Source organism: Ictalurus punctatus, chromosome 16, assembly GCF_001660625.3.
Source record: "Ictalurus punctatus breed USDA103 chromosome 16, Coco_2.0, whole genome shotgun sequence".
Classification (NCBI taxonomy): Eukaryota; Metazoa; Chordata; class Actinopteri; order Siluriformes; family Ictaluridae; genus Ictalurus; species Ictalurus punctatus.
This window is the reverse complement of record NC_030431.2, coordinates 3857554-3881736: the sequence shown is the minus strand read 5'-3', so window position 1 is coordinate 3881736 and position 24183 is coordinate 3857554. Positions and strand designations below refer to the sequence as shown.

General features: G+C 38.8%; 5 protein-coding genes across 7 annotated transcripts in view; all 5 read right to left on the bottom strand.

Moving 5' to 3' along the window:
- LOC108277182 (protocadherin alpha-C2) overlaps positions 1-24183 on the bottom strand; it is an 81678-nt gene that overhangs the window by 53903 nt on the left and 3592 nt on the right. Inside the window, exon 1 of one of the 3 annotated variants that reach the window (XM_053686622.1) lies at positions 21063-23830. The exons of 1 other annotated variant lie outside the window; for it this stretch is intronic. In XM_053686622.1, the coding sequence (XP_053542597.1) occupies positions 21063-23426 (2364 nt within the window). In that variant the 5' untranslated portion in view covers positions 23427-23830. Of the gene's footprint in view, positions 1-1009; positions 4029-21062; positions 23831-24183 lie in introns of those variants that run through there. One more of the 3 variants, XM_017489678.3, reaches the window with a different exon arrangement.
- On the bottom strand, positions 4160-7133 carry LOC128635176 (protocadherin alpha-2-like). The gene has a single exon (XM_053686625.1). It carries the CDS (start codon positions 7093-7095, stop codon positions 4717-4719), a length of 2379 nt encoding a protein of 792 aa, XP_053542600.1. The 5' UTR covers positions 7096-7133; the 3' UTR covers positions 4160-4716.
- Positions 8434-11825, bottom strand: LOC108277183 (protocadherin alpha-2). Its single transcript, XM_017489681.3, has one exon. The coding sequence runs from the start codon at positions 10810-10812 to the stop codon at positions 8434-8436; it is 2379 nt and encodes a 792-aa protein (XP_017345170.2). The 5' UTR covers positions 10813-11825.
- Positions 12452-16074, bottom strand: LOC108276665 (protocadherin alpha-2-like). Its single transcript, XM_017488470.3, has one exon. The coding sequence runs from the start codon at positions 15867-15869 to the stop codon at positions 13491-13493; it is 2379 nt and encodes a 792-aa protein (XP_017343959.1). The 5' UTR covers positions 15870-16074; the 3' UTR covers positions 12452-13490.
- LOC128635175 (protocadherin alpha-2) lies at positions 16980-20578 on the bottom strand. Its single transcript, XM_053686624.1, has one exon. It carries the CDS (start codon positions 19705-19707, stop codon positions 17275-17277), a length of 2433 nt encoding a protein of 810 aa, XP_053542599.1. The 5' UTR covers positions 19708-20578; the 3' UTR covers positions 16980-17274.

Sequence of the window (24183 nt, the reverse complement as noted above, 5' to 3'; positions counted from 1 at the left end):
TTTTCCCCGTTTCTGTTGGGGAAGCCAGATCGCTACATTCTGATCTCAGAGATATTGAGGTAAAGGGACATGAAGTACCACAGGTTTGCTGCAAGAGAAGAAACTGAACCGTATATCTAGTTTTATAAAATACAATCTAATTTATCCATTTTCTTAAATTATTAAAATAACAAATGTGTGTCCTCATCTCCTACTGAAATTGATTCCTGGCTACGGTACTCACTCACTCAAACTCTAAAACTTGCGATTAATAACAATTGCAATAAAAAAAAATCTGTTTATTTCAATATTTTTTTTAGATGGAATACATATATCTTATTAAGGTGCTTGTTAAAAGACACGTTTTCGGAAATCTTGGGATGTATCTTTTAAATCACTTGCCATCGTGCTGTTTCCTATCAGGAAAGTGATTTATAAATATTAAAAATCTTTCACCAAGTCAGTAAAAAGTTCCTAAATTGCTACGTTGTGTGTCGCTTGCTTTTCCTTCATTCGCTCCATTTTGAAGCTTTTTCTCACAATGTTTCCCATATAGTATCGTGTAAAGACGTGACACGTGTCGCTGTCGAACTCTGTGGTGCTGAATACAATTCAAAATAGGAAGAAAGCCGACAAACGTTCTTTAAAACTCTGCTTGTATTTATTTTAAAAGCAAATCCGACATGAATACATGACTTCAACACTATCACCCCAACAAACCTTGTGGAAAAAATTCTCTCCGTCAAAATGAAGATATTAGAACTGGCATAAAGAATTAGACAACTGACTTCAGAGCCGCAGAAGATCGACATTACTGTGCAGAAGTAAATAGCATGCTTCATCTATTTTAAGAGAACTCGTACAATTATAAGTAAAAGCAGATGAAATTCAGATGAGATGGACGTGCTATTGAAAAACTTTGTGTACTTCAAAGCCATACGTGGTTTAATGACACACAACAACAAAAAAGAGTAAACAACATACTAAAACGCTTGAAATTAGAAAGAGACAAAATTAACCATGGTCTTACCTTCCCACTGCTGGGAAGAGTTTGATTTCGAGTAAAAGTGTCTCCTCCATTAATGCTGATCAGCTCTGCGTCTGCAGGCGGAAACGGCGAGGGGAAAACCACCACGTCACTCTTCAGTGTGTCTGAGCTAAAACACACATCATACTGCTGAGTGGATTTAGAGTAAGACCAGCTCCCGTCAGGGTGTGTAGTGACCACTGGAGCGCTGGAGCTCCTGAAACCGCCGTCTGTCCCGTAGCATTTAGCTGCTATTAAAGCCATGAGGCTCAGTAAAAATATCACTGACACTGAGACGATAGCGATGAGCAGATAAAGATTCAGATTAGAAAAATTCCCCTCCTTTACTGGCACTTGTCTTAGTGAAGGCTGCACGCTGTCCATATTTTCCACAACCACAACTTCAATACTCATAGTTGAGGACAGTGAAGGTTCTCCATTATCCGAGACAGTAATGATAAGTGGGTGAGCTTTTAAGTCATTGTCACTCATTCGTCTTTTAGTCCTTATTTCTCCTGTGCTGGTTCCGATTCGGAAGAGATTCGTTCCCTTTGGTTCGGTCATGTGATAAGATAATAGTGCATTATATCCTGAATCAGCGTCTACAGCTCTGATTTTAGCCACAAAATACCCCGCTTCAGCAGAGTAGGGAATGTTCTCGCTGTTTACTGATCCAGGTTCAGAATAAGGAGGGAGAAAAACTGGACTGTTGTCATTCTCATCCAGGATAAAAATGTTCACAGTCACGTTACTACTTAGTGGAGGGACACCAGAGTCAGTGGCTTGAACTTTAAACTGAAGTCGTTTGATTTCTTCGTAATCGAAAGACTTCAGGCTGTACAGTTCACCGGTGTGTGAGTTAATGTTCATCAGATTTGACACTCTGCTGCTCACTGCATCAATTAAAGAATACGAAACAAGGGCATTTTCACCGATGTCTAAGTCTCGTGCCGTTAGTGATGCCATCAGCCCTCCAACTGGACTATTCTCTTTCACGCTAATATTTATCACCGGTGCAGGAAATAAAGGCGCGTTATCATTCACATCAGAGACATGAACTGTTATAACGTTACTGCTCGAGAGGGAAGGAGTTCCCTCATCATTAGCTAGAACTGTGACATTATATTGGGAGACCCGCTCTCTGTCCAGAGCTTCATTCACAACAAGAGCGTAAGAGTTTTTATATGATAGCTGTAATTTAAAAGGACTCGGTGCTAGAATTTTACAATCTACTTTACCATTCGTTCCACTGTCTTTATCTGATACAGTGATTAATGCAACATCTGTACCAGGTTTGATGTCCTCGCTTACAGAGCTCATGAGAAGAGTGACTGATATCTCTGGTGCATTGTCATTCACATCCTCTACTTCAATTAACACTTTACAACGAGATCTTCTTGGAGGATGTCCTTTGTCCTGGGCCTGGATTCTCATTTCTATCGCGGGAATTTCCTCATGATCAATATTTCCTTTGATAGTGATCTCACCAGAAACAGGATTTATGGAGAATAAGTCTATCGCCGAGTTTTCCTCATCACTAACGATCGAGTATGACATTTCACTGTTAACACCCTCGTCTGCATCTACAGCGGAAAGGGTGAGAAATTTAGTTCCTATTTGTGCATTCTCCTGGATCTTAATTTTGTACAGCGGGTTGGTGAACACAGGGCTATTATCATTTGCATCCGACACGTTTATAACTATATGCATTGTTCCAGATTTGGGAGGAGTCCCGCCGTCTACAGCAGTCAGCACGAGCTTGATCACCGATTCTCTCTCCCGGTCCAAAGATTTCTGAAGCACGAGCTCAGCCGAATCACTCTGCATGTCCAGGGAAAAATACTCATTTGAGTTTATTTTATAGGTTTTCACTGCATTATTACCAACATCGATGTCTCTAGCCTTGATTACTGGAAACCGATCTCCAGGAAGCACATTTTCACTAATTTCCAAATCAAATATTTGACGGGGAAACACCGGAGAGTTATCATTAATGTCTAGTATATTAATTTCAACACGGTAGAGCTTGTGAGGATTGTGGATCATCGCTTCGACATTCAGTACGCATTTCTGTTTGCTTTCACACAGCTCCTCTCGGTCTATTCTGTCTTTAACTAATAAAATGCCGGTTTTCCGATTTACCTCGAAATACTTGGCGTTAGATCCAGTCACAAGCTGAAACATGCGCGACTCCAGTTCCTGCACACTGAGATTGAGATCCTTCGCTATATTCCCAACAACGGTTCCCTTCTTGGCCTCCTCTGAAACCGAGTAGGAAATCTGACCGTAACACAAATCCCATAAACAAAGCAGCAGCAGAGCCTTCATCCAGGCAGAGCGAGTACTGTCCGATACAACCATCGCTTCCTTTACTGGATATTCACAACAACAATAAAACAAGTCGAAAGTGTTCTTTTATTTAATCCAGTGTCTGCAGGAAAAAGAAAAATACACGAAGCCTGCTGATGTCAGAAGTATGTGACGCTCTGTTGTCCTGTTCTGCGTTAGGCGGAGTATTAATAATGTGCCAATAACTCCAACTCACGGTCTACAGCGACATCTTGTGTGGAAATACAATCTGATATTCCAACTGATAAAACTATTTTAATGAATACTGCATTGAAATACCCGAAATTCGAAGTGTATATCACTGTTAACGCCTTGTATTTTTACGAAAATATAAGAGATATCAACCCTTAGTTACAAAAAAATGAACCTTTGTTCTTTTTGAGAAGTGTTTTAGAGCCTGTATTATTATACAGTTTTATAATCTTCACAAGATAATTTGAAGTGTCATTACTAAAAATGTCCTGCTGTTGTTAAGCCTTTTGGAATAAGATGGTTAATTTAAACATTTATTAAAACATTTGCTGTGTAACTCTTGACTTTCTTATTAAATGTTTTTTTCTGTAATATTTTAGAACTGTAACTTCAAATATCGTAAGTTGAGAGTGTTTAAGCTTAAACCTTGCAAGCGTTGATTTTCAACAAATTCAGAAAAAAAACATGGACACAATTATTAAACAATTTACCACGTGTTTGTTATGCACACATTTTTTGTGTGTATTAGAAAACCATTGAAAGACCAAGTAATTAAAAATAATGACAAAACCCTCTGCTTATAATGGGTGAGAAAATATAAAAACGTGTGTGTTTTTCTTTCTTGTGTTCTATTTTTTTTTTTCTCTCCTACAGTTACGGTTTATCTCAACATTTCCAAATTCCGTTTATGAAAGCGAAACACTTTCACTGTCGAACTTTGTGGTGCTGATTTTACTCCACAAACTGGAGGAAACACAATAAAAGTTCTGCTAACTTTACTGTATATTAAATGGAACAGAACATGTTTACGCCCAAAAAACTGATCTTAGATACAGATATTAATTTAAAAAAAAAAAAATCCCATTTTTAGTATCACGAGAAAGGACTGCTGACAAGAACGGAACTTGTCAAATTAAATATATGAGAACTACCAGAGTGATCCAGAAAAATAACTTTATAGATATTTACTGCAGAAGACTAGACAGAACGCTTCATCTACGTTGGAAAAATCCTGAAACATTTGAAGCAATGGGAAATGGAATTACCCGAGTTGGAAGTTGAATTGGAAATGTTTGTGTACTTCAAACCCACAACCATGTAATGACACACAAAACCGCATGGGACAGAGTTTACAAATGACTATGAGCTCTCTAAAAAATAGAAATAGGCTAAAATAAGTATGGTCTTACCTTCCCAGTGCTGGGAAGAGTTTGATTTCGAGTAAAAGTGTCTCCACCATTAATGCTGATCAGCTCTGCGTCTGCAGGCGGAAACGGTGAGGGGAAAACCACTACGTCACTCTTCAGTGTGTCTGAGCTAAAACACACATCATACTGCTGAGTGGATTTAGAGTAAGACCAGCTCCCGTCAGGGTGTGTAGTGACCACTGGAGCGCTGGAGCTGCTGAAACCGCCGTCTGTCCCATAGCATTTAGCTGCTATTAAAGCGACGAGGCTCAGTAAAAATATCACTGACACTGAGACGATAGCGATGAGCAGATAGAGATTCAGATTAGAAAAATTCTCCTTCTTTACTGGCACTTGTCTTAGTGAAGGCTGCACGCTGTACATATTTTCCACAACCACAACTTCAATACTCATAGTTGTGGACAGTGAAGGTTCTCCATTATCCGAGGCAGTAATGATAAGCGGGTGAGCTTTTAAGTCATTGTCACTCATTCGTCTTTTAGTCCTTATTTCTCCTGTGCTGGTTCCGATTCGGAAGAGATTCGTTCCCTTTGGTTCGGTCATGTGATAAGATAATAGTGCATTATAACCTGAATCAGCGTCTACAGCTCTGACTTTAGCCACAAAATACCCCGCTTCAGCAGAGTAGGGAATGTTCTCACTGCTTACTGATCCAGGTTCAGAATAAGGAGGGAGAAAAACTGGACTGTTGTCATTCTCATCCAGGATAAAAATGTTCACAGTCACGTTACTACTTAGTGGAGGGACACCAGAGTCAGTGGCCTGAACTTTAAACTGAAGTCGTTTGGTTTCTTCGTAATCGAAAGACTTCAGGCTGTACAGTTCACCGGTGTGTGCGTTAATGTTCATCAGATTTGACACCCTGCTGCCCTCTGCATCAATTAATGAATACGAAACAATGGCATTTTCACCGATGTCTAAGTCTCGTGCCGTTAGTGATGCCATCAGCCCTCCAACTGGACTATTCTCTTTCACGCTAATATTTATCACCAGTGCAGAAAATAAAGGCGCGTTATCATTCACATCAGAGACATGAACTGTTATAACGTTACTGCTCGAGAGGGAAGGAGTTCCCTCATCATTAGCTAGAACTGTGACATTATATTGGGAGACCCGCTCTCTGTCCAGAGCTTCATTCACAACAAGAGCGTAAGAGTTTTTATATGATAGTTGTAATTTAAAAGGACTCGGTGGTAGAATTTTACAATCTACTTTACTATTCGCTCCACTGTCTTTATCTGATACAGTGATTAATGCAACATCTGTACCAGGTTTGATGTCCTCGCTAATGGAGCTCATGAGAAGAGTGACTGATATCTCTGGTGCATTGTCATTCACATCCACTACTTCAATTAACACTTTACATGTAGATCTTCGGGGAAACTGTCCTTTGTCCTGAGCCTGGATTCTCACCTCCACAGCAGGATTGTCCTCAAAATCAATAGTATTTTTAACAGTAATATCTCCAGAAACCAGATCCACGGAGAATAAGTTTAATCCAGAATTTCGAACATCATTTAAAATTGAGTACGTAACTTCACCGTTATTTCCCTCGTCTGCATCTGCAGCAGAAACGGTAAGGATTTTAGTTCCCACAACTGCATTCTCATGGAGTTTCACTTTATACAGAGGTTTACTGAACACTGGGTAGTTGTCATTTATGTCCTGTATATTGATAATTATCTGCATTGTTCCGGATCTGGGAGGAGTCCCGCCGTCTACAGCAGTCAGCACGAGCTTGATCACCGATTCTCTCTCTCGATCCAAAGATTTTTGAAGTAAGAGTTCAGGTGAATCACTCTGCATGTCCAGCGAAAAATATTCATTTGAATTTATTTTATAAGTCCTTACGGAATTAATACCGATGTCCATATCACGCGCTATGGCTACTGAAAAACGATCTCCCGGAAGCACATTTTCACTAATGTTCAAAACAAATGTTTGATCTGGAAACACCGGAGAATTATCATTAATGTCTAGTATATTAATTTCAACACGGTAGAGCTTATGAGGATTGCGGATCATCGCTTCAACATTCAGTACGCATTTCATTTTGCTTTCACACAGCTCCTCTCGGTCTATTCTGTCATTAACTAATAAAATGCCGGTTTTCCGATTTACCTCGAAATACTTGGCGTTAGATCCAGTCACAAGCTGAAACATGCGCGACTCCAGTTCCTGCACACTGAGATTGAGATCCTTCGCTAGATTTCCAGCAACGGTTCCCTTCTTGGCCTCCTCTGAAACCGAGTAGGAAATCTGACCGTAACACAAATCCCATAAACAAAGCAGCAGCAGAGCCTTCATCCAGGCAGGGCGAGCACTGTCCGATACAACCATCACTTCCTTTTACTGGATATTCAAAAAATAAGTCGAAAGAGTGCTTTTATTTAATCCAATGCCGGCAGTAAAACGGAAAATACACGAAGCCTGCTGAACTCAGAAGTATGTGACGCTCTGTTGTCCTGTTCTGCGTTAGGCGGAGTAGTAATAATATGCCAATAACTCCAACTCACGGTCTACAGCGACATCTTGTGTGAAAATAACAATCTGACATTACAGCTGAAAACTACTTTTATGAAAGTTACATTATAACTTTTATAAATAACCGAAATACTAACTATAAATCACTGTTAACGCGTTGGTTTTAAAAGAAGATAAACGAGATATTAAGCTTACTTACAAAAAAAATAAACATATGTAATTTTTTGAAAGTATAATAGTGCCTATATACACTTATTATGACGTCACAAGATTATTTGAAGTGTCATTACTAAAAATATCGTACTGTTATTAACCCGTTTGGAATCAGATGGTTTATTTAAACATTTGCCGTGTAACTCTCGTCTTTCCTTACTAAATTCATTTAGGCTGTAGGCTAATATTCTATAAATATATTTTCATATAACATAAATAGACAATATTTAAGCTTAATCCTACAAGCGTTGTTTTCCCACGAATTCAGAAAAAGCATGTAAATAATTTTTAAACAAATTACAGACTTTTGTTTTCTTGTATATTACAAAGCTATGTAAAAGTGCAAATTAATTAAATGAATGGCATAACGCTCTGTCTATAATAGATTAGAAAATATAATACATTGTTTTTCCCTTCCTTTCGTTCCTGTTTTTCTTCTTCCTAGAATTACGGCTTTATGTCACCAATATTTTCCATAGCTCCATTTATAAAAATGAAACAAGCTGTTGTCCAACTCTGATTTGCAGATTTTACACCAAAACTGGACTAAACACCAGAAACGCTCTTTAAACTTTGCTTTATCATAAATATGAGAAAACATATATACACCATACAGCTAGTCTTAGATACAAATGCTTTGATTAAAAAAAAAACTTCCCATCAACATTATCACAACAAACAACTAATGAAAATAACCCATATGTGGTCAAAATAAACATATAAACATTCCCAAAATAGACCAGAAAAGTATCTTCAGAGCTACAGACTTTGTAAATAATTACTTTAGAAGACTAGACGGAAGCTTAAGCTATGGTGAGAAAACTCGTAAAATTATAAGTAACGGGAAATGGATTTCAAGCGCATTGGAAGTTCAAATGGAAATGTTTGAGTACTTCAAACCCCAAACTGTTAATTTACACACAACACCGCATGGAACAGAGTTCACAATCAACTATAACGGCTCAAAAACATTGAAATATACTAAATTAAACGGGGTCTTACCTTCCCAGTGCTGGGAAGAGTTTGATTTCGAGTAAAAGTGTCTCCTCCATTAATGCTGATCAGCTCTGCGTCTGCAGGCGGAAACGGTGAGGGGAAAACCACTACGTCACTCTTCAGTGTATCTGAGCTAAAACACACATCATACTGCTGAGTGGATTTCGAGTAAGACCAGCTCCCGTCAGGGTGTGTAGTGACCACTGGAGCGCTGGAGCTGCTGAAACCGCCGTCTGTCCCGTAGCATTTAGCTACTATTAAAGCGATGAGGCTAACTAAAAATATCACTGATACTGAGACAACAGCAATGAGCAGATAGAGATTCAGATTAGAAAAATTCTCCTCCTTTACTGGCACTTTTCTTAGTGAAGGCTGCACGCTGTCCATATTTTCTATAACCACAACTTCAATACTCATAGTTGAGGACAGTGAAGGTTCTCCATTATCCGAGACAATAATGATAAGTGGGTGGGCTTTTAAGTCATTGTCACTCATTCGTCTTTTAGTCCTTATTTCTCCTGTGCTGGTTGCAATTCGGAAGAGATTCGTTCCCTTTGGTTCGGTCATGTGATAAGACAATAGTGCATTATAACCTGAATCAGCGTCTACAGCTCTGACTTTAGCCACAAAATACCCCGCTTCTGCAGAGTAGGGAATGTTCTCAGTGTTTACTGATCCAGGTTCAGAATAAGGAGGGAGAAAAACTGGACTGTTGTCATTCTCATCCAGGATAAAAATGTTCACAGTCACGTTACTACTTAGTGGAGGGACACCAGAGTCAGTGGCTTGAACTTTAAACTGAAGTCGTTTGGTTTCTTCGTAATCGAAAGACTTCAGGCTGTACAGTTCACCGGTGTGTGAGTTAATGTTCATCAGATTTGACACCCTGCTGCCCTCTGCATCAATTAAAGAATACGAAACAAGGGCATTTTCACCGATGTCTAAGTCTCGTGCCGTTAGTGATGCCATCAGCCCTCCAATTGGACTATTCTCTTTCACGCCAATATTTATCATCGGTGAAGGAAATAAAGGCGCGTTATCATTCACATCAGAGACATGAACTGTTATAACGTTACTGCTCGAGAGGGAAGGAGTTCCCTCATCCGTAGCTAGAACTGTGACATTATATTGGGAGACCCGCTCTCTGTCCAGAGCTTCATTCACAACAAGAGCGTAAGAGTTTTTATATGATAGTTGTAATTTAAAAGGACTCGGTGCTAGAATTTTACAATCTACTTTACCATTCGTTCCACTGTCTTTATCTGATACAGTGATTAATGCAACATCTGTGCCAGGTTTGATGTCCTCGCTTACAGAGCTCATGAGAAGAGTGACTGATATCTCTGGTGCATTGTCATTCACATCCACTACTTCAATTAATACTTTGCATCGTGACATTCTTGGTGGATGTCCTTTGTCCTGAGCCTGAATTCTAAGCTCCACGGCGGGACTGTCCTCATGATTAATATTAGCTTTGACAATAATATCACCAGAAACAGGATTTATGGAGAATAAGTCCAACGCCGAGTGTTCGTCATCGGTAATAATGGAGTACGACAGCTCGTTGTTAATACCCTCATCTGCATCTGATGCGGAAACCGTGAGAAGTTTTGTTCCTGTGGGTGCATTCTCATTCACCTTGATTTTATACAGAGGTGTGGTGAAAACAGGGCTGTTATCATTTGCATCCAACACGTTTATAACGATCTGCATTGTTCCAGATCTGGGAGGAGTCCCTCCGTCTGCAGCAGTCAGCACGAGCTTGATCACCGATTCTCTCTCTCGGTCCAGAGATTTCTGAAGGACCAGTTCAGCCGAATCACTCTGTATGTCCAATGAGAAATATTCATTTGTGCTCATTTTATAGGTTTTCACTGAGTTACTCCCGATGTCCATGTCACGTGCTTTAGTTAATGGAAATCGATCTCCCGGAAGCACATTTTCACTAATATTCAAAGCAACTGATTGACGGGGAAACACAGGAGAGTTATCATTAATGTCTACTATATTAATTTCCACACGGTAGAGCTTGTGAGGATTGTGGATCATCGCTTCGACATTCAGTACGCATTTCTGTTTGCTTTCACACAGCTCCTCTCGGTCTATTCTGTCATTAACCAATAAAATGCCTGTTTTCCGATTTACCTCGAAATACTTGGCGTTAGATCCAATCACAAGCTGAAACATGCGCGACTCCAGTTCCTGCACACTGAGACTGAGATCCTTCGCTAGATTTCCAACAACGGTTCCCTTCTTGGCCTCCTCTGAAACCGTGTAGGAAATCTGACCGTAACACAAATCCCATAAACAAAGCAGCAGCAGAGCCTTCATCCAGGCAGAGCGAGCACTGTCCGATACGACCATCGCTTCCTTTTACTGGATATTCAAAAATAAAATAAGTCGAAAGAGTGCTTTTATTTAATCCAATGCCGGCAGTAAAACGGAAAATACACGAGGCCTGCTGAACTCAGAAGTATGTGACGCTCTGTTGTCCTATTCTGCTTTAGGCGGACTATTAATAATGTGCCAATAACTCCAACTCACGGTCTACAGCGACATCTTGTGTGGAAATAACAATCTGACATTGTCAGTCAAAACTATCGTTATGAAAGTTGAATCAAATAATGTGTTTTGTGTGTGACTAATTCTTGACATGATGAATTGGTGGTGAGCTAAATGTGGAGATGTTAATCTCTCAGTTACACAAATAACCTTTTGTGTATTTTCAAGAATTAAGTCTAATAGATTCTGTTGGATTTCATTATAAGGATCACACTAGTGTTTAAATTCTCATTCCAAATAAGCTTCGAATTAAAATTCAGATTTTTACAATCGCATTTTGTAATTATAGTGTTTTATCACTAACTTGACTAATTGCATAATCATATGAATATAATATAAATATGAAACAAATATGATTATATGACACAAATGGACAAAGTGAAAGTATGAAGTTACTAAACTTTGCCTTGTTATTGCAGTAATATTTGAATAACTGAACAATACCGCCAGTTGCGTAGCAAAGGGCTGAGGGAGGGGGTGAGTTTCGGGTTTGAACTCCCCTGAAATAGCTTTCAATTCCATCGTATACTTGTGGACAATTAACATAATATAATATAATATAATATAAACTTTATTAACATCTTTAAAGTACAAACACTCGGCAAAGACTCGGCAAAACAGTACTATTCCATGTCAAATTACATGTTTTGCGCTGCACTTGTGCTGCAAAGATGTTCATAAAACGTCGAGAAAATGATGATATTTACAATTCTATATTTAACCACGCCAAGTAACAAATATGCAAATTAAGTTTGTTTAATCGCATTGTATTGGCTACCAGCTGGCTAAAAATAGAATAGAACCAATCACAGTTAAGCATTTATCCCGTTTCTGTTGGGGAAGCCAGATCGCTACATTCTGATCTCAGAGATATTGAGGTACTGAGACATGAAATACCACAGGTTTGCTGCAAGAGAAGAAACTGAAACGTATGTCTAGTTTTATAAAATGCAATCTAATTTATCCATTTTCTTAAATTATTAAAATAACAAATGTGTGTCCTCATCTCCTATTGAAATTGATTCCTGGCTAATGTACTCACTCACCCAAACTCTAAAACTTGCGATTAATAACAATTGCAATAAAAAAAATCTAATTATTCCAATTTATATATTTTTAGATTGAATACATTTATCTTATTAAAGTGCTTGTTAAAAGACCGCTTTTTGGAAAACTTGGGATATATCTTTTAAATCGCTTGCCTTTTTTCTTTTGTTGGAAAATTATATTAGATTGAAATAGAAAATATAGACATTAAAAAGAAAAACCCTCCTTTAAAATAGTTGAAAAAAAACTTATGGTCGAAAAGTCCCGAGCGAAGTGAGACTGCAGGGATAGATAAGAAAATTCATGCGTATGTAAAATAGACACGCCCACACACACTCACACACACACAAAAAAAGGAGTTTTGAAAACTTTGTATAGTTTAATAAAAAAAAACATAAACGAATTACTTTTTAATGATCATGGGTTTTACATATGATCTTGGGGGATACATAATTTTACAGTTCACTGTGCAGGGGCTACTGGGAGTCTGTGTACCATATGATATATCGGTATCTTTTCTTTATGAAAGGCACAGTAAAGTATGTTTGGGAAAAAGTATTTATCTTTTTTCCTTTTAATAGGAGGTCCAAGGTTCTGCCTAGAAAAACCAGTGTAGATGGTTTTGGATTGTACATTTAGATGCAAGGATAACATTAAAAGACATTAAACAAATGAAACATATAAAGCACCCGCCCAGAACACAGTCGAGAAAAAAAGAGAGATGCCATCGCACAGGAATAGATAAGGACCGCATGCACTCATGACGTCCGCTTGAAGTTTGTTAGCTATCAGGGCCAGTGCAGGCTGAAGAAGCCAAAAATTTCCTGCACTATCAGGACACTGTCTTATAAATATTAAAAATCTTTCACCAAGTCAGTAAAAAGTTTCTAAATTGCTACGTTGTGTGTCGCTTGCGTTTGCTTCATTTGCTCCATTTTGAAGCTTTTTCTCAGCAATGTTTCCCATATAGTACCGTGTAAAGTCGTGACACGTGTCGCTGTCCAACTCTGTGGTGCTGAATTAAATTCAAAACAGGAAGAAACCCGACAAACGTTCTTTAAAACTCTGCTTATATTTCTTTTAAAAGCAAATCCGACATGAATACATGACTTCAACACTATCACCAAAACAAACCCTGTGGAAAAACTTTTCTCCATCAAAATTAACAGATAAGAACTGACATAATGAATTAGACAACTGACTTCAGACCCGCAGAAGATCGACAACAATACTGTGCAGAACTAAATAGCAAGCTTCATCTCTTTTAAGAGAACTCGTACAATTATAAGTAAAAGCAGATGAAATTCAGGTGAGATGGACGTGTCATTGGAAAACTTTGTGTAGGCTACTATCAAAGCCACAAGTGGTTTAATGACGCACAACAAAAACACAGAGTAAACAAGAGACTAAAACGCTTAAAAATTAGAAAGAGGCTAAATTATGCATGGTCTTACCTTCCCAGTGCTGGGAAGAGTTTGATTTCGAGTAAAAGTGTCTCCACCATTAATGCTGATCAGCTCTGCGTCTGCAGGCGGAAACGGCGAAGGGAAAACCACTACGTCACTCTTCAGTGTGTCTGAACTAAAACACACATCATACTGCTGAGTGGATTTAGAGTAAGACCAGCTCCCGTCAGGGTGTGTAGTGACCACTGGAGCGCTGGAGCTGCTGAAACCGCCGTCTGTCCCGTAGCATTTAGCTGCTATTAAAGCGATGAGGCTCAGTAAAAATATCACTGACACTGAGACGATAGCGATGAGCAGATAGAGATTCAGATTAGAAAAATTCTCCTCCTTTACGGGCACTTGTCTTAGTGAAGGCTGCACGCTGTCCATATTTTCCACAACCACAACTTCAATACTCATAGTTGTGGACAGTGAAGGTTCTCCATTATCCGAGACAGTAATGATAAGCGGGTGAGCTTTTAAGTCATTGTCACTCATTCGTCTTTTAGTCCTTATTTCTCCTGTGCTGGTTCCGATTCGGAAGAGATTCGTTCCCTTTGGTTCGGTCATGTGATAAGATAATAGTGCATTATAACCTGAATCAGCGTCTACAGCTCTGACTTTAGCCACAAAATGCCCCGCTTCAGCAGAGTAGGGAATGTTCTCACTGTTTACTGATCCAGGTTCAGAATAAGGAGGGAGAAAAACTGGACTGTTGTCATTCTCATCCAGGATAAAAATGTTCACAGTCACGTTACTACTTAGTGGAGGGACACCAGAGTCAGTGGCTTGAACTTTAAACTGAAGTCGTTTGGTTTCTTCGTAATCGAAAGACTTCAGGCTGTACAGTTCACCGGTGTGTGAGTTAATGTTCATCAGATTTGACACTCTGCTGCCCTCTGCATGAATTAATGAATACGAAATAAGGGCATTTTCACCGATGTCTAAATCTAGTGCCGTTAGTGATGCCATCAGCACTCCTACTGGACTATTCTCTTTCACGCTAAAATTTATGACCGGTGCAGGGAATAAAGGCGCGTTATCATTCACATCAGAGACATGAACTGTTATAACGTTACTGCTCGAGAGGGAAGGAGTTCCCTCATCATTAGCTAGAACTGTGACATTATATTGGGAGACCCGCTCTCTGTCCAGAGCTTCATTCACAACAAGAGCGTAAGAGTTTTTATATGATAGTTGTAATTTAAAAGGACTCGGTGCTAGAATTTTACAATCTACTTTACCATTCGCTCCACTGTCTTTATCTGATACAGTGATTAATGCAACATCTGTACCAGGTTTGATGTCCTCGCTTACAGAGCTCATGAGAAGAGTAACTGATATCTCTGGTGCATTGTCATTCACATCCACTACTTCAATTAACACTTTACATCTCGACATTCTTGGAGAATGTCCTTTGTCCTGAGCCTGAATTCGCAGTTCAACTGCAGGATGTTCCTCATAATCAATATTAGCTTCAACAGTGATGTCTCCAGAAACACGATTTATGGAGAATAAGTCTATTGCTGAGTTTTCCTCATCACCGATAATCAAGTATGACACTTCACCATTAACCCCTTCGTCAGCATCTTCTGCAGAAACCATCAGGATTTTAATTCCTACACCTACATTCTCATGGACCTTTACTTTGTAAAGAGGCTTCGTAAAAACAGGGCTGTTGTCGTTTATATCCAGCACATTGATAACTATCTGCATAGTTCCAGATCTGGGAGGAGTCCCGCCGTCTACAGCAGTCAACACGAGCTTGATCACCGATTCTCTCTCTCGGTCCAGAGATTTCTGAAGCACGAGCTCAGCCGAATCACTCTGCATGTCCAGTGCAAAATATTCATTAGAATTTATTTTATAAGTTTTCACTGAATTACTACCGATGTCCATGTCACGCGCCGTGGGTACTGAAAAACGATCTCCAGGAAGCATATTTTCAGTAATATTCAAAGCAACTGATTGACGAGGAAACACCGGAGAGTTATCATTAATGTCTAGTATATTAATTTCAAGACGGTAGAGCTTGTGAGGATTGTGGATCATCGCTTCGACATTCAGTACGCATTTCTGTTTGCTTTCACACAGCTCCTCTCGGTCTATTCTGTCATTAACTAATAAAATTCCGGTTTTCCGATTTACCTCGAAATACTTGGCGTTAGATCCAGTCACAAGCTGAAACATGCGAGATTCCAGTTCCTGTACACTGAGATTGAGATCCTTCGCTAGATTTCCAACAACGGCTCCCTTCTTGGCCTCCTCTGAAACCGTGTAGGAAATCTGACCGTAACACAAATCCCATAAACAAAGCAGCAGCAGAGCCTTCATCCAGGCAGGGCGAGCATTTTCCGATACAGCCATCACTTCTTTTTACTGGATATTCAAAAAAATAAGTCGAAAGAGTGCTTTTATTTAATCCAATGTCTGAAATAAAACGGAAAATACTCGAGGCCTGCTGAAGTCAGAAGTATGTGACGCTCTGTTGTCCTGTTCTGCTTTAGGCGGAGTATTAATATTGTGCCAATAACTCCAACTCACGGTCTACAGCGACATCTTGTGTGGAAATAACAATCTGACATTCCAACTGAGAAAACTATTTTAATGAATACTACATTGAAATACCAGAAATTCAAAGTGTATATCACTGTTAACGCCTTGTATTTTTAAGAAAATATAAGAGATATCAAACCTTAGTTACAAAAAATAAACATTTGTAGTTTTTCGGAAGTGAAATTAGAGCTTGTATTATTATGCAATTTTATAATCTTCACAAGATAATTTGAAGTGTCATTACTAAAAATGCTTTGCTATTGTTAACCCTTTTGGAATAAGTTGGTTTATTTAAACATGTATTAAAACATTTGCTATATAACTCTAGACTTTTCTTACAAGATATTTTTCTGTAATATTTTATAACTGTAATTTCAAATATAAGTTGAGAGTGTTTAAGCTTAAACCTAGCATGAGTTGTTTTTCAACAAATTCGGAAAAAAAACATGGAAACAATTATTTAACAATTTACTACGTGTTTGTTAGTCACACATTTTTGTGTGTATTAGAAAACCATTGAAAGACCAAGTAATTAAAAATAATGACAAAACGCTCTGCCTATAATGAGTAAGAAAATATAAAAAGGTGTGTGTTTTTTCTTTCTTGTGTTCTATTTTTCTTTTTTCTCTCCTACAGTTACGGCTTATATGAACATTTCCAAATTCGGTTTATGAAAGCGAAACACATCGCTGTCCAACTTTGTGGTGCTGATTTTACTCCAAACTGTAAGAAACACGATAAAAGTTCTGTAACATTTACGGTACATTAAATTGAACAAAACATATTTACACCCAAAAAACTGACGCTAGATACAGATATTATTATTATTATTATTATTATTATTATTATTATTATTATTATTATTATTATTATTATTTTAAAAAAAACTCCCATTTACATTATCACGACAAACAACTGCTGACAAAAAAGGGAACCTGTCAAAATAAATATATGAGAACTACCATAGTGATCCAGAAAAACAAGGTTATGGATATAGACCTTGTAGATATTTACTGCAGAAGACTAGACAGAACCCTTCATCTACGTTGGAGAAATTCGGAAACATGTCAAGCAATGGGAAATGGAATTACCCGAGTTAGAAGTTGAATTGGAAATGTTTGTGTACTTCAAACCCACAACCATGTAATGACACACAAAACAGCATGGGAACAGAGTTTACAATAAACTATAAGCTCTCTAAAAAAATAGAAAGAGGCTAAAATAAGCATGGTCTTACCTTCCCAGTGCTGGGAAGAGTTTGATTTTGAGTAAAAGTGTCTCCTCCATTAATGCTGATCAGCTCTGCGTCTGCAGGCGGAAACGGTGAGGGGAAAACCACTACGTCACTCTTCAGTGTGTCTGAGCTAAAACACACATCATACTGCTGAGTGGATTTAGAGTAAGACCAGCTCCCGTCAGGGTGTGTAGTGACCACCGGAGCGCTGGAGCTGCTGAATCCGCCGTCTGTCCCGTAGCATTTAGCTGCTATTAAAGCGAGGAGGCTCAGTAAAAAGATCACTGACACTGAGACGATAGCGATGAGCAGATAGAGATTCAGATTAGAAAAATTCTCCTCCTTTACGGGCACTTGTCTTAGTGAAGGCTGCACGCTGTCCATATTTTCCACAACCACAACTTCAATACTCATAGTTGTGGACAGTGAAGGTTCTCCATTATCCGAGACAGTAATGATAAGCGGATGAGCTTTTAAGTCATTGTCACTCATTCGTCTTTTAGTCCTTATTTCTCCTGTGCTGGTTCCGATTCGGAAAAGATTCGTTCCCTTTGGTTCGGTCATGTGATAAGATAATAGTGCATTATAACCTGAATCAGCGTCTACAGCTCTGACTTTAGCCACAAAATACCCCGCTTCTGCAGAGTAGGGAATGTTCTCAGTGTTTACTGATCCAGGTTCAGAATAAGGAGGGAGAAAAACTGGACTGTTGTCATTCTCATCCAGGATAAAAATGTTCACAGTCACGTTACTACTTAGTGGAGGGACACCAGAGTCAGTGGCCTGAACTTTAAACTGAAGTCGTTTGGTTTCTTCATAATCGAAAGACTTCAGGCTGTACAGTTCACCGGTGTGTGAGTTAATGTTCATCAGATTTGACACTCTGCTGCCCTCTGCATTAATTAAAGAATACGAAACTAGGGCATTTTCACCGATGTCTAAGTCTCGTGCCGTTAGTGATGCCATCAGCCCTCCAACTGGACTATTCTCTTTCACGCTTATATTTATCACTGGTGCAGAAAATAAAGGCGCGTTATCATTCACATCAGAGACATGAACTGTTATAACGTTACTGCTCGAGAGGGAAGGAGTTCCCTCATCATTAGCTAGAACTATGACATCATACTGGGAGACCCGCTCTCTGTCCAGAGCTTCATTCACAACAAGAGAATAATAGTTCTTGTATGATGACTGTAATTTAAAAGGACTCGGTGCTAGAATTTTACAATCTACTTTACCATTCGCTCCACTGTCTTTATCTGATACAGTGATTAATGCAACATCTGTACCAGGTTTGATGTCTTCGCTTACAGAGCTCATGAGAAGAGTGACTGATATCTCTGGTGTATTGTCATTCACATCCACTACTTCAATTAACACTTTACAGTTAGTGTGTCTTGGTGAGACGCTTTTGTCCTGCGCTTGTATTCTCAATTCAATCGCAGGGGTTTCTTCGTAATCAATATTTCCTTTAACTTGTATCTCTCCTGTTATGTTATTTATAGAAAATAAATCCGATGCTGAATTTTCGTTTTGACCTACAAGTGAATAAATAATTTCTCCGTTTACACCTTCATCAGAGTCGGTTGCAGTGACAGTCAAAATGTTCGTTCCGAAAGACGCATTTTCTTGTGTCTTAACTTTATACAGAGGTTTACTAAATATGGGATTATTATCATTTATATCCAAAACATAAATTTTTATTTCAAGTGTCCCGGATCTTGGAGGTTTTCCCCCATCTACAGCAGTCAGTATGAGATTAATCACAGACTGCTTCTCTCTGTCTAAAGGTTTTTGCAACACTAATTCCGGAGAAAGACTCTGCTGTCCGTAGGTTTGAACCTCCAGAGAAAAATGTTCATTGGGGCTCAGAGTGTAGCTTTTCACTGCGTTTATACCGACATCTATGTCACGGGCCGCAGACAGTGCAAACCGATCTCCAGTTATAACGTTCTCCGTGATATTCTTCACTAGCTTTTGCAGTGGAAACTTCGGCGAGTTGTCGTTAATGTCTGTAATGCTTACCTCAACGCGGTAAAGCTTTACAGGATTTTGTGCCATTAGCTCAATGTTAAGGGAGCATTTCTGCTTGCTCTCACACAGCTCCTCTCTGTCGATTCTGTCGTGGACAACCAGAGCGCCAGTTTTAGGATTTAAATCAAAATGATTCTTATTTGATCCAGCCACAAGCTGAAACCCGCGTGATTGCAGCTCCTGAACGTCAATGCTGAGGTCCTTGGCTATATTTCCAACCACGGTTCCTTTCTTCACCTCCTCCGAGATGGAGTAAGAAATCTGACCGTGAGACAAACCCGATAAACAAAACAGCAGCAGCGGCAGCGCCCTAATCCACGCAGATGGTCCGCCAGATAGAAACCTCATGGCTTCGTGGTGTTTACACGGTATCATTCTCATCGACTATTAAATGACGTGCTATTCTTAATCCATATAGACGGGTCGTGTGCCGATCCAGATACTTCCTTTCGACTATTGTCTCTAGTGTTAGCTTGCTTTACACTCCACCTCTTAGTGATTATGCAGCAGAGAAGGTGGGGAGCTGCTAATGAGATGTGAGCTTTCAATGTCACGGTCACCAGCGACTCCTTGAGGCTGAAGCTGGTTTTAGGAGTGTTAATGCAAAAAAGATGCTCGACAAAAGAAATGTGAAATATATGAGTAGCTTAAAACCCATAATTGAGAGCTTTCTAATTTTAAGAATAGAGTCATTTCAGGGGAAAATACTTACGTCTTTTCCTTACTTTAAGATCCTTCTTAATTTTTTTACGTAGGCCTAGTAGTTTTAATAATATTTATTTGCTTGTAAAGTTATAAAACCGAATTTCGTCTAATATCCCATTTCTCATTCAAAGAGTCTGTGCATAAGTAAAATCATTATTGTTGTTCGTGGTATTTAAAATTTACATTTAAATATGCTGATTCAAATAAACAATTTCAAAATATCATTTCCCCTACAGCAGTTTAGTAGACTATCCAAACGTCTTTTTAAATATGCAATAATATATTTTATATTTTAATAATATTTTATTGATGCAAAAATATTTTAGTTTTTTTTTCTAGTTAATTGTGAAAAGCAAAAACACAAACTTCTTTGGCATGATTTAGTTTATGTCAGTGAATGGGTAAAGCGGTTATTTAGTTTACCCACTGCTCTTTGCATGATTGTACAAGATACGTTATGTCACATGGATATGTTTCAACATTGTTTATAATAGCCACCAGAAGGCTAAAGGCTAAAACATACACTGTCTGTGTCTGTCTGTGTCTGTCTGTGTCTGTCTGTGTGTGTGTGTGTGTGTGTGTGTGTGTGTGTGTGTGTGTGTGTGTGTGTGTGTGTGTGTGTGTGTGTGTTCGAATATATTGTCTGTCGTGGCTAATTCAAGAAAATATCAAGATCACTCACTGACTCTTTCCAAATGTAAAAGTTTTTATTTTCTACATTCAAAATAATTTCTAAACCACGAAGTAACAATCTTAATAGCTGTAACTGAAACAAATGAAACAAAGGATTGTACCAGACCAATACATAAAAAATTAAAACGAAACATACAGAATTCTTACAAATTCAAAAGCCATCCCTACACAGTGCAACACACAACTGAATCGTTTAAACAGTGACGTCGCGCAAAAGAGCAAACAAAAATAGATAGATAGCCCGAACGCTCTTAAAGGTTGTGATGTCAAGGAAACTTTTTTGATTAAAAAAAAAAACTAAGTAAGATCACGTAAATTCAAAAGGAAGTTGAACTTACCTTTGTCGTACTCGGAAGAGTTTGTGTGGTGTTAAAAGTGTCTCCTCCATTAATGCTGATCAGCTCTGCGTCTGCAGGCGGAAACGGCGAGGGGAAAACCACTACGTCACTCTTCAATGTGTCTGAGCTAAAACACACATCATACTGCTGAGTGGATTTAGAGTAAGACCAGCTCCCGTCAGGGTGTGTAGTGACCACTGGAGCGCTGGAGCTGCTGAAACCGCCGTCTGTCCCGTAGCATTTAGCTGCTATTAAAGCGATGAGGCTCAGTAAAAATATCACTGACACTGAGACGATAGCGATGAGCAGGTAGAGATTCAGATTAGAAAAATTCTCCTCCTTTACTGGCACTTGTCTTAGTGAAGGCTGCACGCTGTCCATATTTTCAACAACCACAACTTCAATACTCATAGTTGTGGACAGTGAAGGTTCTCCATTATCCGAGACAGTAATGATAAGCGGGTGAGCTTTTAAGTCATTGTCACTCATTCGTCTTTTAGTCCTTATTTCTCCTGTGCTGGTTCCGATTCGGAAGAGATTCGTTCCCTTTGTTTCGGTCATGTGATAAGATAATAGTGCATTATAACCTGAATCAGCGTCTACAGCTCTGATTTTAGCCACAAAATACCCCGCTTCAGCAGAGTAGGGAATGTTCTCGGTGTTTACTGATCCAGGTTCAGAATAAGGAGGGAGAAAAACTGGACTGTTGTCATTCTCATCCAGGATAAAAATGTTCACAGTCACGTTACTACATAGTGGAGGGACTCCCGAGTCTGTAGCCACTACTATAAACTGAAGTCGTTTTATTCCTTCGTAGTTAAAAGACTGCGTGGTGTATATTTCACCATTCACAGAATTGACGTTTATCATCAGTGATACCCGAACCCCGTCGCTGAAATTCTCTAACAGTGAGTATGAAACTTCAGCGTTTTTACCAAGATCTGAATCCTCTGCCGAAACTTTCACCACACGATCTCCAACTTGTCCGTTTTCTCTTATGTAAGCGTTTACAAGTGGTGTGGGGAAACGTGGAGAGTTATCATTAACATCAGCAATGTTGACAGTTATTATAGTGCTGCTGGAAAGAGGCGGAGTACCTTCATCTACAGCCGCAAGAGGAATGTTATACTGAGAAATATTTTCTCTGTCCAAAGGCCCGTCTACCAGCAAAGAGTAATGGTTTTTATACGATAGTTCTAATTTAAAAGGAAAAGAGCCCTTGACAGATAGGTGCACAACGCCATTTTTGCCTCCATCATTATCAGAGACAGTAACTAAAGCAACAGCAGTCCCAAGTTTAGTGTTCTCTTTTACACTGTCTAGTAATGGAGTCGTTTTAATTTCCGGGGGATTGTCATTTTCATCTAAAACTTCTACTAAAACTTTACAGTGTGTACTTTGAGGAGGACTACCTTTGTCTCTTGCTTGAACTCTTAACTCAACGGCTCGATTTTCTTCATAATCAAGTTGTCCATTTATTACAATCTGACCAGTTTCAGGGATTATGGTGAACAAATCTTTCTTTGACTTTCCGTGTCCTAAAATCGAGTACACTATGTCACTATGTGTACCTTCATCTAAATCAGAGGCGGAGACAGACAAGATTTTACTCCCTAATGAAATATTTTCTTTCACTTTTACTTTATAAAGAGGAACGCTAAAAACTGGACTATTGTCGTTGACATCTATGACATCTATAATTATATTCAAGGTCCCCGACTTGGGAGGTTTTCCGCCATCCAGAGCGCTAAGCAGCAAGCGAAGAGATGACTGTTTTTCTCGATCTAAAGCCTTTTGCAGCACCAACTCAGCCGACATACTCTGCTCATCATTCTGTACATCTATAGAGAAGAACTCATTTGTACTCAGTCGGTAATCTTTCAGCGCATTACTACCTATATCGTCATCCTCAGCTACCGGAAGAAGAAACCTCTCTCCAGGGCTAGCGTTTTCGGTAATATTCAGCTTGAACGTGTGCAGCGGGAAATGAGGTGCGTTATCATTTATGTCTACGATCGTTATCTCAATTCTATAAAGATGATGAGGGTTCTGAGCAAGGGCCTCGAGATTCAAGACGCATTTCTGGTCTAAAGTGCAAAATTCCTCACGGTCAATTCGCTCACTTACGAACAGCGCTCCCGTCTTCAGATTCACATCGAAATACTTCTTATTAGATCCAGACACGATCTGAAACAGTCGAGATTCCAAGTCTTGCACATTAATGTTCAAATCTTTAGCGATGTTCCCGACAACCGTCCCTTTTTTCACTTCCTCTGAAACGGAATACACAATCTGACCAGATGACACCTCCCATAAACAAAGAAGCGTTAAAATGACCGATATGAAGCATCCTGAGAAATGCATAGCGACGTGTCCCTCGCTGTCTTAAAAACAATTAAATGAAATAATTACACGAGCGTTCAGATTCAACAACACAATAAAATCCTAGAGATGTCGTGTCCCGTCTGCAAATGCGTTTTATAGAATCCCTGATTTTTTTAGGGTGGTGCAATGAAGAAAAGGTGGGATAATATTGCCATGTCGCGGTCTGCAGCGACCCCATGTGGTGCAACGGAGAATTATCTAGCCTTTTTTCTTTTTCTTTTTTTTAAGTTTTTGTTCACTAATTTCATGCACATCAAACGTAGTATTTTAAAAGCACTGAAATCAGTTAACCACGGTAAATAATTATATAAATAAATAAATAAGTAAACCATAAGCGGCACCAGTCTCTTTTCATCAGGTCCAGTGAGAAAACGTGAGAAGAAAATTACTGCCGTATTGAAATTCAAAGTTATGCAACAGCACCTCAAGTAATACGTAGGATGAAGCCAATTTATGCAAATTATATATATATATATATATATATATATATATATATATATATATATATATATATATATATATATATATATATATATATATACACATAATGGTGCAGTATTGCTGTTCATACAACGCCATTACTGAAATGTCAGAAAATATTCTTACTTTTTTCAGTGTTTACTCTTGGTTGCAACTCTACTGTTTCTTATTTAATTTCCGGATAGATGTAATATCTATGGTCTGTTAAGTATAGTTAATATTCTTATTGTGCTACCAGAAAATGCAATTAGCAGCA

Bases quoted from the DNA above. Each gene is read 5' to 3' on its own strand.
- LOC128635176 (XM_053686625.1), bottom strand. From the start codon at position 7,095: ATGGTTGTATCGGACAGTGCTCGCCCTGCCTGGATGAAGGCTCTGCTG.
- LOC108277183 (XM_017489681.3), bottom strand. From the start codon at position 10,812: ATGGTCGTATCGGACAGTGCTCGCTCTGCCTGGATGAAGGCTCTGCTG.
- LOC108276665 (XM_017488470.3), bottom strand. From the start codon at position 15,869: ATGGCTGTATCGGAAAATGCTCGCCCTGCCTGGATGAAGGCTCTGCTG.
- LOC128635175 (XM_053686624.1), bottom strand. From the start codon at position 19,707: ATGAGAATGATACCGTGTAAACACCACGAAGCCATGAGGTTTCTATCT.